General features: G+C 38.0%; 1 protein-coding gene across 18 annotated transcripts in view; it reads left to right on the top strand.

The window, feature by feature from the left end:
* The window catches only part of grip1 (glutamate receptor interacting protein 1), a 245683-nt gene extending 232825 nt beyond the window's left edge, over positions 1–12858 (top strand). For 7 of the 18 annotated variants that reach the window (XM_082168518.1, XM_082168527.1, XM_082168517.1 and 4 more), the window contains exons 20-26: positions 2487–2655; positions 4652–4690; positions 4980–5091; positions 5252–5296; positions 9645–9875; positions 9964–10110; positions 10211–12858. In XM_082168518.1, the coding sequence (XP_082024644.1) occupies positions 2487–2655; positions 4652–4690; positions 4980–5091; positions 5252–5296; positions 9645–9875; positions 9964–10110; positions 10211–10474 (1007 nt within the window). In that variant the 3' untranslated portion in view covers positions 10475–12858. Of the gene's footprint in view, positions 1–2486; positions 2656–4651; positions 4691–4979; positions 5092–5251; positions 5297–8153; positions 9500–9644; positions 9876–9963; positions 10111–10210 lie in introns of those variants that run through there. The other 11 variants (XM_082168526.1, XM_082168532.1, XM_082168530.1 and 8 more) reach the window with 4 other exon arrangements.
* Positions 12859–14323: the final 1465 nt, after the last annotated feature.

The raw sequence follows: 14323 nt of genomic DNA, 5'->3' as shown, positions 1-14323 counted from the left end.
CTCCCCTCAGGCAGCGCTACTCTCTTTCTCTCAGGGCTCCATACATAAATGAATCTCAGATGGTTGCAGAGATTCGGAAACCATTCGCAGGGAGCAGCAATCTGCCCCTTAAATTATGGATGATGTGGAAGGAGCATAAATTCAAGGTAGCTGGCAATCTATTGGCCCGTATGGGATTCAACTAGAAAACAGCTGTATCCGGAGATAAGGCAAAAGCTGACTCTGAACTTGATACCTGGAATGAAAAGTTAAAGAAATCATGTGTCTTGCGTCTAATAAGATTAATAGTCTACCTGCATGCAATATTCAATCTTGCAGAGTAAAACATTTCTGTTGGGCTAAGCAGAAAGACTTACCAGACACACGTGTGTCACTGTTTAGCAAGAATTTATGTTAACAAGTTAATAATAATAATTCTATGTGTATATATAAATAGATATGTAATATTTATAATAATATTAATTAGTAATGTAATATGTAAAAAATAATACATTATTATTATGTAATATACAATTAGATATACAAATGTTTATGTAATATATATTTTCTAAAATATTATTTTAAATATTTATAAATATTTTTTCTTTTATTTATTTATTTTATCCCAGAATGCACTAAACGTAGTTTATGTATTCAATTTTTCTATTATTCCCATTTTATTTATTTGGCATTTTTTGTACTCTTCCTATAGTTTGTAGTTAGTGGTATTGTTAATAAATCATTTCTATTGACTTTTGTACAATTAACAAAATTGACGGCAAAACCAGTTGGGAATTACTGGTATAGAGTTCATGAGTTACTCTTGAGTTAGTTTTCTCTCGTTTTTTCAAGAGAACCTGTTTTGTCTGTCTTATTTGTTGGGACCTTTAGAAAGCAAGGCATAAAAATAACAATGCAACATTATAATCTAAAATAACACGCTTTATAACAGTCATTATTTGTGACATTTGGTGCCACTATGACCTCCTCTGCCTTGCGCATTAATTAGCATTGTGCACTTTACCATGCACAAGATTTCTCACAGCTTTCTATTCCATACTGAAAAATCAGCGGACCATTTTAACTCTGTTTCAAGACATCGTTGCTGGTTTTGTTTGTCTTTTTCTGCACAGTGCGTATGAGCAACATCATTAGCACGCAGCTGCGCATGTGCAGTTTAGAGGGATATTAATTCCTGCATGTATCATCATTCAGCATTTCCAAAACTTCTTTCCTTGAAAAAGGGACATAACTCTAAAATAGCTATCGAGAGTCTCATTAAGGATTCCTCCACCTTCTCGAGCCCTGAGGGGTGAACAAATCACAAGCAGTTAATCCTTATTGAGTTGCTGGTGAATCTTAAAACCCTGAGGCTATGCAAGCGCTTTGCGGTGGTCGCCGAGGGAGAATCAGACCAAAGCGTATAAAACACAATGGCGTGACTCCCTCCGGAGATGAGTGTGTGAACACAGCTAGCATGTTGTTCTCCACTCTCCCTATAGTCCTCACCCTGCCCTCCAGCAGTCTTGAGCCAGATTAATGAGCGGAGCCTGGGAACCCGTGCATCCAGGAGCTCCAGCGCCGGTGTTGTGTGTGAGAGTGCAGCGTAATGCAGAAATGGACTCTTTCTTCTGGGAAACATTGCCAGTGCCACTGCTTTTTCTCTCTCTCTCATTTACAGTCAAATTGATCCCTCCCCCTCATATCAGCAGGCTAATGTTGTGCGCAGGGTACAATAACACTTGCCAAATGCGAGTAATGTTGTGACCTCACCAGTTGGCTTGTAACTGTAGCAGGAACAACATAATGCATTTTGTCAAATAACTTGAATTTATTTATAGTAATTATACTATGTTGGTTATTTTTATTTCAATGCAATCATTTACCTTGAATTTAGCTAAACTATCTCGTTGTTGTAGTTTTTATAATATTAGTTTTTTTTCAATGGATTTAGGTATTTTATCTAAACTGAATTTAGCATTATTTTTTGTTGTTAATGTTATCATCATGGTAACACTTTACAATAAGGTTCCCATTAGTTAACGCATTAATGCACAATACAATGAACAATCTTTTTTTTTTTACATGATTTATTAATCTTTGTTAATGCTAGTAAAAATACAACTGTTAATTGTTTGCTCGTTAGTTCACAGTGCATTAACAGATAAGACTTTAGATTTTAATAATGCATTAGTAAATTATGAAATTAACACTAAGGTTACAGGTATTTTTTCATTGTTAGTTCATTTTATTGTTAATAAATGGAACCTTAATGTTACAATAATCATTAATAATAATGTTTTTTGTTTGTTTCAATGGAATCATTTAGCTATTTTATCCAAACTACATTTATTATCATTATTATTATTTTGATAATAAACATACAAAATACAATTTCAAAGCATGTAAGAAATATTTATGGATAGTACATTTTCTCAGTTCACCCGCTATTGGCAAAAGTGGCAAAAAAAGTAAATTTTGGACTTGGTTGTGTGTGTTTGTTTTAGCTCCCACTGGTTTCCAGGCATCGGGCTACAGTTTCCACAGCCATGAGTGGAGGAATGCCAAGCCCAGCCGGGGCAGCCTCTCCCCGGTCAACAGCAGCCGGCAGAGGAACAACATCCTGCCAGACTTCGGACTCGGTGTGGATGAGTGGGACAGGCCAAGTGCTAGCGGGTACGTCAACATACTGCCTGTAAACTATACTCAGTCGTTTAAATTCACATTGCAGCATATATAACGAATCTTCATTTTGTAGGAATAGTTCACTATGTGCTCAACCTCAAGTCGTTCCAAAACCATATGCTATTATTTTTTTTTCATGGAATATTCTTTTCTGTAAGGGGATGATAAATCATACAGGTTTGGAATAACATACAATAATGGGAAAATAATGAGAGAATTTTCATTTTTGGGTGAAATATTAAGTATATATTAAGGTCGCCAGGTTTATTAGATGGTTAATGTGATGTCTTGAATTCATTGGATGGATTTTATACTGCATTAGCAAAGTACACAAGGAATTTTATACTACATTAGCAAAGTACACAAGACTTGAAAATAGAGTGAAATAGATTAAACTTTTCTGCCATTGAAGACATTAATATTCCATGAGTTATTACTTCTTTATTTCCCTGGAAATGAAGTACTGAAGTGTCAATATCCATTGAATCATGGACTAGTTTAGTGCCAGACTGTACAGAAAGGTATTGTGTGAAGGCAGGCAATGTTGCTTAATGTTTTGTTGACTTCTCAAATTCATTAAATTCTAAAGACAGTCTCAGAGGAGACCATCAGTACAATTTTTAAGAAGTGAACTGACTTTAAAGTTCACATTAAGTGTGTCTTCTGTGTGAAATAGTCTTTGTTTCAACCTAAAATGTGACTCTCAGTCATAATATTAACTCAGCTGTGCGGTACATTTGCAGCACATTGTATTGTCAAAAAGGCTGTTACTGGAGCTTTGATCGATCGTTTTTGGGGTGATTCTGCTTTATTCTTTGTTAGCTCGTGCTGTTGAATATTTGTAATTCAGATTCATTGTGCTGTAGATCAAAAGCTTAAAGGGCTCCTGTGTGCAGCAATGAAGCCAGCGGCTCTTAGGAAGAAAGAAGGCCTTTTTAAAGTATTTAGCTGACACTGGAGTTATGATCACCCTTTGAGGTTTTGTCTCAGGATTGCACAGTTTCCATTTAATGGTGACTGTGGGCTGCCTTAAAGTTGACGTCAAAGTTGACCTCATTTACTTGGTTTCTTAATACACATCCCGGGTCTTATTGTGTCAATTTTTCCACAATCCAAGTCAAAATCAGGGGTGTAGGAATGACCTGAAAAGTGGACACATTATAAATCAGCCTGGCTCATGAATATTAATTATCTGGTATAACCTTCATCCAGTAGTTGTAATTGATTGGCTAAATAGCAGACGAGCGGGTACTAACCATGTTAGGATTACCACTTATCAATGGCGAATTTATTTATTTTATTAACGATTCAAATAGTTGGCACAGGCTTCGTTTTGGTGTTTTACGCTGCTATTTATTTTTTAATTCACACTATGGCTAAGCAAAACTAAAAATATATATACAATCATTAATTTTAAAATATAAACATATTACCCAAAAAATTGGGAGATAATTATATTTAAAAAAATTATAATTCATTATATTTTCTTTTTTTTCTTCTACTTTTTTAGTAGTTGCAGTGCCTCTATTTTTTGTTTCACTCATGTTTGTAACACATGTTATATTATGGATGGGAGAAAAATATGTTGGGAAATGCCATTTCATGTTTGTCAATTTTAGGAACTATAACAAATCATCTAGAAAACATGTATAGATCTCATGTAGCCTACTCTAGCAATACAGAATAAAAATAAATGCTCTGAGAAGAAACAACCTGTACTTTCATGCATTCAGTCTTTTCACATATTGTCAGCATTCTGTATTTAAATCTGTACAATGCAAAACTTCCCCCATCTACTCCAACACATTTTTCTTTGTCGTTTGAGAGTGGTGGAGAAATGCTTTTTAGTCGAAGGCGCTCAAAATGTGTTATGTACAGGATGTAAAAGCTAAAACACCGCTGTTAAAAAGTGACAGACTGAGTGATCTGGTTTGACTCTATACCCATGCCGTTTGTGTTATTGATTGAAGCTGATCTCCCATTACAGGGCATCCACGCTCCCCACCGGTTTAATCTCAGACAGCAGGTGAGGTTCAGTGCTGTGTGCCTGTTAACCTGCACTGCTTCCCCAAACCAATCCGGCCCTTTCACTTCATAACCCAAAGCCCCACAATCCACCAAGGACATCACCGCCTATCACAGTGTGTCCGACCGCACGCGGTGTGTCTGTATGTGTCTCTCTTCAAGAGCCCCACCATAGCCTGCACAGATCATTGGTCGTCCCCTGCGTTCATCACTGTTACACCTGCCTGCTCATTGGCCGCCGTAGTTTGCACGTACTAGGCGGTTAAAACGTCCCATTGTGTTTCAAACAGGTTTACGGTGGGGCACGATGGGACGGAGCCAGACCAGGAGGAGAACTTCTGGTCCCAAGCGCTCGAAGACCTGGAGACGTGCGGCCAGTCCGGGATCTTGCGAGAACTTGAGGTAACTTGGGAAGAAAAATGCCATCCGTTTGTGTTCATTTCCCTCTCCCCACGTTCACCCTTTAGCTCTTTCCATTCATCAACCCCCCCCTCCCCCCATATTTTTTCAGTAGCATGCAGTACCAACCCTTGTTTTGTGTAACAGCTCCTTCTTTTTCCAGGACAAGCCAGACAGGCTTCTGAATAAGAGAAACCTGGCCATCTTGGTACCCCTTTCTTTCCTTTGGGCTTCCTCTTTGCTTGTAGCGCTGGCACCCAAGTGCTCTCGTCGTGCTAATGGGCTCAGTGTCTCTTGCTGGGGGCCTGCTTGAAAGGGGGTGGGGGGGGGGGGGGGGGGGGGGATTCGCAGACAACCACTATTGGCATCCACTTCAGATCCTGGGGGTGCATTCAAAACGCATTATGACGTGTTAAAGTTGTCGTTCACCAGGATTCTGTCTTCATTTAGTCACAATTGTGTTGTTCCAAATCATAAATCTCTTTCACAATTATGTTAGGGATATGCCTACCGAGTCATTTTGTTGCCAGATTAATTTTTTTAAGTAAATAAATAGCTGATTTTCATTTGAGTAATGTTAAAATGTTGAGTAAAGTTAAAATATACTTTAAAACCAGGACATTTCAAAACTGTAATTTCCAGGCCTGGAAAAAAAAATCTTTAACATTGTTTAAATTAATTATTTATTTAAATCATAGTGAATATATTTAAACATTTTTGCAGTTAAGCTCATTGGCCAGAAATTGCTCTTGTAAGTGCAAAATCTTTATCCAGTCACTGCAAACATGGGTTATTTTATTATTATTTATAAATGATTATAGTATTTCATATTTTTTTATTAGCTTTTATTTTTATATTCTAATGCTTAATGGTGTTCATTTGAATGCTTTTGAAAATATTTACAATTAAATGTTTAAATATTTCTATTTTAGTTGTAGTAATTTTAGTTCTGCTTCAACATACTTATTATATTTCATATATTTGCCAAGGCAACATTAAGTTAAGTTTAACTTTTACATCTAAAATGTATATTTTGTTTCAGCTTTATTACTGAAATAAGGATAGTTTGTTTTAGTTAACAATAAACAACACTGCTGGAAACGATCATTACATCAACAGTAATTTTCTTCAAAAGATAACTTCAAAAACCTATGTTTTTCTTTTGAATTGAATGGACTGAATTAATGGACAATATGCATTAATACTAACATGTTTTTGTAAAATAACGATTTAAAAAGCATTTGCACTCACTCTGAGCTCGCAAGGAAACCCATTTGAAAACTAGGTTGTCGTCATTAGACTAATGAACAAACTAGTCTATTTTAAGGCTATCACATTGCTGTTGTTTCACATGTTGTTATTCAGAAAAACGAGTGGTGAAAATCTTTGCCTGTTAACAGCAAGGCCTGCTGTGAAGAAAATGTTCTCTGACGGCACAGGGACACACTGATATCGGTCTGAGCGACTCATTGCAGTTTTCTTCCCACCATAAAGCAGATCCTCATCTTGTGGGATGCATGACTCTAACGAGAACTGAATATTCCAATAAGAATCGAAATATTGCCACACTTGGCTCTGCCTGAAAGTACACGGCAGCATCTCTCATCAACCTCGACACCATGTATTCTCGCACACAACATGTTTAGCAGTAACAGTGACATTCAGGTGACAGATTTCATTAGTGCAAATTTCAAATAGTGTTTTTACTAGTCGACTTTTGGTGACGGTCCCTCATACAAAACTATCATTTGGCTTCAGAAGACTTGGAATCATTTGTACTACTATACCTTTATTAGCGATGCACCGAAATGAAAATTCTGGGCCGAAACCGAAAATTTAGGATGCACTTGGAAAATGGCTTCTTTTAAAAACTTATATTTTTGGTTTGGCCATATTGGCTTCAGCAATTTAAATTGCTTGAATTTAATGGATCTGAAATGATAAATCACAAACCAATGGAAAAATCTAACTTTTATTAACAGTTAACAAAACCTAAAATATTTTTAGCAATAAATATAAATAATAATAATATTAACAATAAAATATAAATAATAATGCCACGCGCTTTGGTTCTATCATCTGCAAATTTCTTAGTCTTTTCAAAGAGTGTGGCCACCGAGGGTGTTTGTGATGTAGTTGGGGTACTTTTAACCAATGTTGTTTTGCGGTACTCATGTTCAATTGGATGTCGTGATTTCAGGTGGTGTATCAAACCTGTTGTCGAAAAGTTTTAAGATTTTAAGATTTTTGCAGAACAAATGTTACATATTGCAACTTTGGTGTCTTCATCGGAAACTTTAAAATACTTCCAAACCGCTGACATGCTTAATCTTTGATAGGCAGACACGTGATAACAGCTTGACCGTGAGTGAAACCTAAGTGCTTGCTCACAGATGGGAGGGGCTAGTGACATTCATTTTCGGTTTATGTTTTCGGCTGTTTTTTTTATTTCGGCCCGAAACCGATAATGGCATTTTCGGCCGAACATTTTCGCCGGCCAAAAATTTCGGTGCACCCGTAACCTTTATGATTCTTGTGTATCATTTTTGGATCTTAACTGTGTTCTGCCATAAAATTCACATTTATGCATTTGGCAGACGCTTTTATCCAAAGCGACTTACAATGCGTTATCCTATACATTTATACATGGGTATGTGCAATCCCCTGGGATCGAACCCACAACCTTGCGTTGTTAACGCAATGCTCTTACCACTGAGCTACTGGAAAGTTGAGCTACAGGAAAGTTCCACATGAAAATCCCTTTTCATGTGGAAGAATTAAGTCAAACAGGTTTGGAACAACATGAGGGTCTGTAAATAATGGCAGAATTTTTATTTTTGGGTGAACTATCCATTTAAATACTATAAAAGACAAAAAAAAATTCAATAGAACTTCTTGGAAAATGGCTTTAGACTGCTGTTAATTGCATTTTATTTTTTGTCAGTCTAAGTCACAGTAGATAATATCTGCTGTCATGTCACACAATGGTGAATTTGACATGCTTTGTGGCTAGCCTTGAAACATTTCATGAAAGCAGATTGATTTTCTTGCCTTTGCTTTATCAGGTACCTCGAGTTAAACCCAGACCGCAGGTAGACGTCAGTGCAGAGAAGCTTTTAGTAAGTTAGGGATCGCTTTGAAAGCTCTTCACTTTCCATCCCACTTGTCTGTGGAAACACGATAAAATCAAAAGCCTTTTACGCTGAATGTACCCTTTGGCCTCAATTGGATTCGATGAAACTGTTTGCCTTTGGTTTGTGTCAGTAAAATGTACTATTGAGCTCGGAACGGCCCGAAAAACATTGTGCGAAAAGTACACGTTTCCATTTTTCACATGCTGATTTGATCGAATGTTATGTCAAGATGCATGATTACATGTCTGATCACTGGTTTAATTATTTTTTTTACACTGCTTACTACAAATGCATCGGCTTAGAAGAGTTTTCTGTGTGGTCACCTGTCATTAACCTGGAATCTCCATTCCATGCAGTTTGAGTGAGATTCACACAAACTAGCAAATGACGGTGGATTGAAAGAACGAAGGCATGTGGGCTCATGCAAAGCATGATGGAAGAGCTGCAGCAAGGCTTTTGTTGTGAAAATATTTCAGTATTGTGTAGTAATGTCCCCGGTAAAAGTCTGAACCAGAACCAGGCTCTTTTTGAAGATCATCTTCAAAGGACTCCAAGAAACATCTAAAAAATGCCCACCGTTCATTATGTTTAATCATTGCCATGGCTTGCCATGGTGGAAGTCAAAGCGGTTCAAACCGCCCATTAGTGTGTAAAAATGCATGTTACTAAGAGTTTGTGTATCGTTGTCCATCAGCATTTTGCTTCTTATAACACACTAAACAGGAAGTGTAACACAAACTGTTAATGCTTAAAATGTCACCTTTTGTACTGTACACTTAGTTTCACTGACAATTTAATTTCCATACAGTACCGTTCAAAAGTATGGGCTTGGTAAGATTTTTTTTAAATGTTTTTGAAAGAAGTCTCTTATGCTAACCAAGGCTGCATTCAGTTGATCAAAAAAAGTAATACTGTGAAATATTACTGCAATTTAAAATAACTTTTCTATTTCAATATATTTAAAAATCTTATGATCAAAGCTGAATTTTCAGCATCATTACTCCAGATCCTTCAGAAATCATTCTAAAATATGCCTTTATGGTGCTCAAGAAACATTTCTTATTATTATCAATGTTGAAAACACCTGTGCTGCTTAATACTTTTGTGGAAACGTTTTATTTGTTTTCAGGATTCCTTAATAAAAATAAAGTTTAAAAGAACAGCATTCATTTGAAATTGAAATCTTTTGTAACATTGTAAACATCTTTACTGTCACTTTTGATCAATTTAATGCATCCTCGCTGAATTAATTTCTTTAAAAAAAAGAAAAAAAGAAAGGCTATCTGATCCCAAACTTTTGAACGGTAGTGTAAACTAAACTTTATTTATAAAGTGTGCCTTGAGTGCATTTATTTGTATATAACCTTCTCATCACTTATATGTACTCGTACTCAGCTCAGTTCCTTATGGTTTTCCCTGTAGGCCACCATCATGTCGGGCAGCTCTTTAAGTCTAAACCACGACCCTGCGCCCACCCGAAGCCATCTGGGCCGTCAGGCCAGCTTTCAGGAACGTGGCAGCAACAAACTACAATACACACAGGCAAACCGCAGCAACACCCTGCCCACCGACGTCGGCAAAAAAGCTTTCTCCATGAGGAGAATGAAGCAGGAGATCAAAGACATGTCACCTACCCCAGTTGAGCTCCATAAGGTGGGAATTACTGGTCTTTTGGTCATTTCTCGATTCAATTATCGTTATACAGCAGGTTTAATGTGTGTAACTGCTCCCACATTCCCAGATGAGTCTGTTGAAGGACTCAGACCTTGAGGACTTTGGGTTTAGTGTGTCTGATGGGGTCCTGGAGAAGGGGGTTTATGTTAACAATATCCGTCCGGGTGGCCCTGCTGAAATCGGAGGCCTGAAGCCATACGACAGACTGCTACAGGTGAGCCACTGTGATGCAGACCCGCTAAATTATGGGACACCAAGTATATTAGATATTGTACCTCTAAATTAGATGAATTTTTTCTTGCTTTGTGCCACAGATAAACCACGTCCGGACTAGAGACTTTGACTGCTGCTTAGTGGTTCCTCTCATAGCAGAGTCCGGGAACAAACTGGATCTAGTCATAAGCCGGAACCCGGTTTCCTCGCTGACCTCAGAACTGAACCCGTTGTCCAATGACGAGGCTGTGAACTGGACTGACTCCGGGGACCCTCTCGAGCAGCCCGCTGCAGGGCTGGAGCAGGGCCAGCACAACTCCACGCTAGCGGGACTAGAGGACAGAGACCCCAACAAGACCTTATAGCAGAACTCCTCCAAGGTGCCTGCAATGGAGCGCTCCTCCTCATGGTGCTAAAGCAAACCCTCCCCTCCCTAAACGGCTCCCTCTAGTGGAGGAAAACGAGGGGCTTGTTGTCCTTTAGCACACACCCAGTCCCTTTCCTAAGTCAGAGCATGAACCACCATGACTGAGAGGTCCTTTCCTGACACGCTGGGTGTGTTTTTACCCTGTGAAAAAGGCGGCGAAGACCACACTGACCTCTTGGAAAACCAAATTGTGAGAAAAAAAAAACCCTGAAACAGTGCCATCCCTGATTTTTATTGCCAATAAACAAGAATAGTTTTAAGGACAACTCAAAAAAAGAAAAAAAAGCAGCAAAAGATGCATAAAAGCAACACTGAGACTTTTACTTGTAATATCGGACTGGCCACTCTGTGATCGTCCGTGTTTGTGTGAGTTCGAATGTGTGTGTGTGTGTGTCCCGAGACTTTATTTCACAAGCCTCCACGAAGTCTGTCAAAGTCCCACATCCGAAACGCAACCGTCGACCCTCCTATTTTTGTGATACTGAAACACAAGTGTGTGTATAGTGTATGTCCGTGTATTTCCTTCTATCTGATGCCAAGGTCAGAGCTGGTCCCTTTTCTTGCTCAACAAGAGAGGATAAAGCTGTGTGTAGGGGGAAAAAAATAATCAGCACAATGAATTCGGTAGCCATTTTTCAATTGTGACTGAATTTGGGATATAGCGTAATGCATGAGACCTTTAATAAACTATTTTGTAGTACTTCTGTCCAAAAAAACAAGAGCTTGGCTACACGAGAAACACCATGTTTTGGTTCTCTTTTCACGGCAAATATGAAATCCTGTGTCACTCATAAGGAGAGGGTGGCACAAAGGCACCTTATCTTGAAATTGGATAGATGTCTATTTTTATGAATAGAGGCGGATGATTTATAAGGGATGTGTGTGATTTTGAGCGGTGGCTGGTTAGCATGAGGTCACTATCGACCATGTACCGGAGCAGACTGATGGCACGGAGAAGGTCATTCGGTTCGGAAACTCTTTGTACTTTGTTAGGTAACCGCTGTAGGTCTGCGGTCTCCAGACTCTCGCCCCACTTTTTGAGGAAATCCATCATTGGCCCAAAGGATAGAACAGCTTATTTATTCCGACATCAATCTCCTAAACGAAAACGACCTTTTTTTTAACGATATTGTTTACTCCGTTGTCTGTGATAAATGAGAATATTACAACGAACAAATTCATCTCATTTGCTTAAATTTGCAGTGCCCACTTATGACAAAAACACGAGCATGGGGTTGATGTCCATGAGAAAAAAAAAGCTCCTGAAAAGACTTTTGTATTCCTCACACCAATGTTTAAATAGTTATAAATCATTATGGTAATTTGTATATGGTACTGTTATGGTTTTATGTCTCATCTGACTTTTTTTTTTTTTCAAACCTGTGTAAGCCCAAAGGGTGCGCAATTTGTTTTTTAAAGAAAAAAAACAAAAAAAAACGAGTGTCAAATCATGAGAATGGGTTTTCCTACCGTATGTGGTAGACCACTAAACATCACATTTGTAGCTCTGTTTGGAAAAAAAATGATGTTAGTAAAGAAAAAAATGCCATGGGTAAGCTGCTAATGGCAATGAAGAGCCTCACCCACCTGTGTGAAACTGTGCTTTTGATTGAGTGATGTCACCCTCATTTGTCAGTGCTCAAAGATCCTGTCTACTCACTATTTTCAAATGGCACATTGTGGTCCAACTACTGAACCGAACAAAAACCCCATCAAGCCCACTTGATGGAGAAAGTTTGCCGATGATGAAAAGGTGTCTTTATTTGTTGTTCAATTTCAGATAAACCTTCAGGTACGGGTTCATTCCCCAAACTCATGCACTGAGCAACTCACTGAGATGTTTCTCAAATGCATAAACTCTACATGTTGAATTATGGTTCTCAAGGCCTGATTCAAGAGTTAGTTGTCACTTTCATTGCAACGCTTTCCTTGACCTCGACCTAAATTTGTCACAACACTTCACTGTGTTACTGCAAATACACTGGTCAAGTGAAAAGAAGAAAAAGAAACTCATTTTTTTCCATTTGTGGAAACGTTTAGTGAAGTCAAGCACTGCCAGTTAAAATAGTGGGTGTCCATTTTCAGTATATGATGAATTTGATTCAATGTCACAGTTATGTCCCTGAAATATTGTATTTTTATTTCTAATGGACAGGTATTATGAGCTGTAAAGTATTTTTGTACAAATTTAATACTTTGTTAGCATGATGTTTATCGTCTATGTATAAATTTGGGGATTCCTACAGCTGTAATCCTTTGTATGGCCGACGAACAGAGAAACAATAAAACGACATACCGAGTGGAGAGATGACACCGAAATGATCTCTTGATCTCATGTGATACTTTGATGCGGGTACTTTATACAAGGTGCTATTTGAAGATTCCCTTCCACGCACATTGATATAATTGTAAAGGAATAAATAACTGGCTAGAGCTGCATGATTCTGGATGAATTGAGAATCTTTTTTTTTCTTTTTTTTTTTTTTAAACAGAGGTCACGATTCTCCAAAATAACATGTAATTTAAGTTCTGACAAACTGTTAATTGCTTTAGTATATTTCAAATATTTAGTTAATCTGAATTATTAAAAAAAAAACTCAGTTTGAGTGAATGATTCAGTGACTTGCTCATAAATACACTTACTGAATGAATCAGTTTTTTTAAAAGAATCTCTTGAATGAATGAATGATTCAGTAACAAATACATTTTTAACAGTCTCGTCACAACCTGGTGGCAAAACGACGTAAATGATTCAGTGACTTGATCATAAATACACTTACTGAATGAATCAGCTTTTACAAACGAATCTCTTGAATGAATGAATGATTCGGTGACAAATATATTTTTAACAGTCTCGTCACAACCTGGTGGTAAAACGACGCAATCGATACAATCGTTATTTGAAGCATCATGTTACTTTAAAAAAGGTGATTTGCTCAGTGTTTTTATCCGAACTATAATCTTTTATCCCAGTACTTCTGTGATATGATTTTGTAACACAGAAATAATGATACTGTGTGGTTGAAAAGACTGTTTGTGAAGCTGTTTCACACCTATACATGACGACTTCTCTTCCTAGGTCAGAACGCAGATCTGAATGTTCGTAGTGATCGTATTTGTCAAAGGTTTAATAGACAGAGCCGAATTGCGATCTTTTAACGATTAATCATGCAGCTGTATAACTGGCTGCATCTGAAATCAACCCTTTATCCTCATTCACTATTCTCTTCATTACTCCACTAATATAGGCTAGTCCACTGAATAAGTGAATAAAAACTAGTAAGTGTGCCAGAACTGCTGCTTATGGTATCTTCTGGTGAGATGTTTGGCTTGACACTGGCACCCCCAGATCATCACTTTTCAGCTTTGTCCAACACCTGGTTGTCTAATGTTTAGACGGATACCTGGAGAGGCCTACAAGCCAAAGTGTCTCGCACCCACTGTGAAATTTGGTGGAGGATCGGTGATGATCTGGGGGTGGTTCAGAAAGGCTGGAATCAGGCAGATTTGTCTTTGTGAAGGACGCATGAATCAAGAACACTTGCTTCTTTCTGCTCTGACAATGTTCCCCAACTCTGAGGATTGTTTTTTCCAGCAGGACAATGCTCCATGCCACACAGCCAGGTCAATCAAGGTGTGGATGGAGGACCACCAGATCAAGACCCTGTCATGGCCAGCCCAATCTCCAGACCTGAACCCCATTGAAAACCTCTGGAATGTGATCAAGAGGAAGATGGATGGTCACAAGCCATCAAACAAAGCTGAGCTGCTTGAATTTTTGCATAAA

The sequence above is a fragment of the Leuciscus leuciscus genome (genome assembly GCF_965113295.1).
Source record: "Leuciscus leuciscus genome assembly, chromosome: 4".
In the NCBI taxonomy this organism is placed as follows: Eukaryota; Metazoa; Chordata; class Actinopteri; order Cypriniformes; family Leuciscidae; genus Leuciscus; species Leuciscus leuciscus.
Note: the sequence above shows the minus strand (reverse complement) of the source record. Positions and strands in the feature narration are given on the sequence as shown.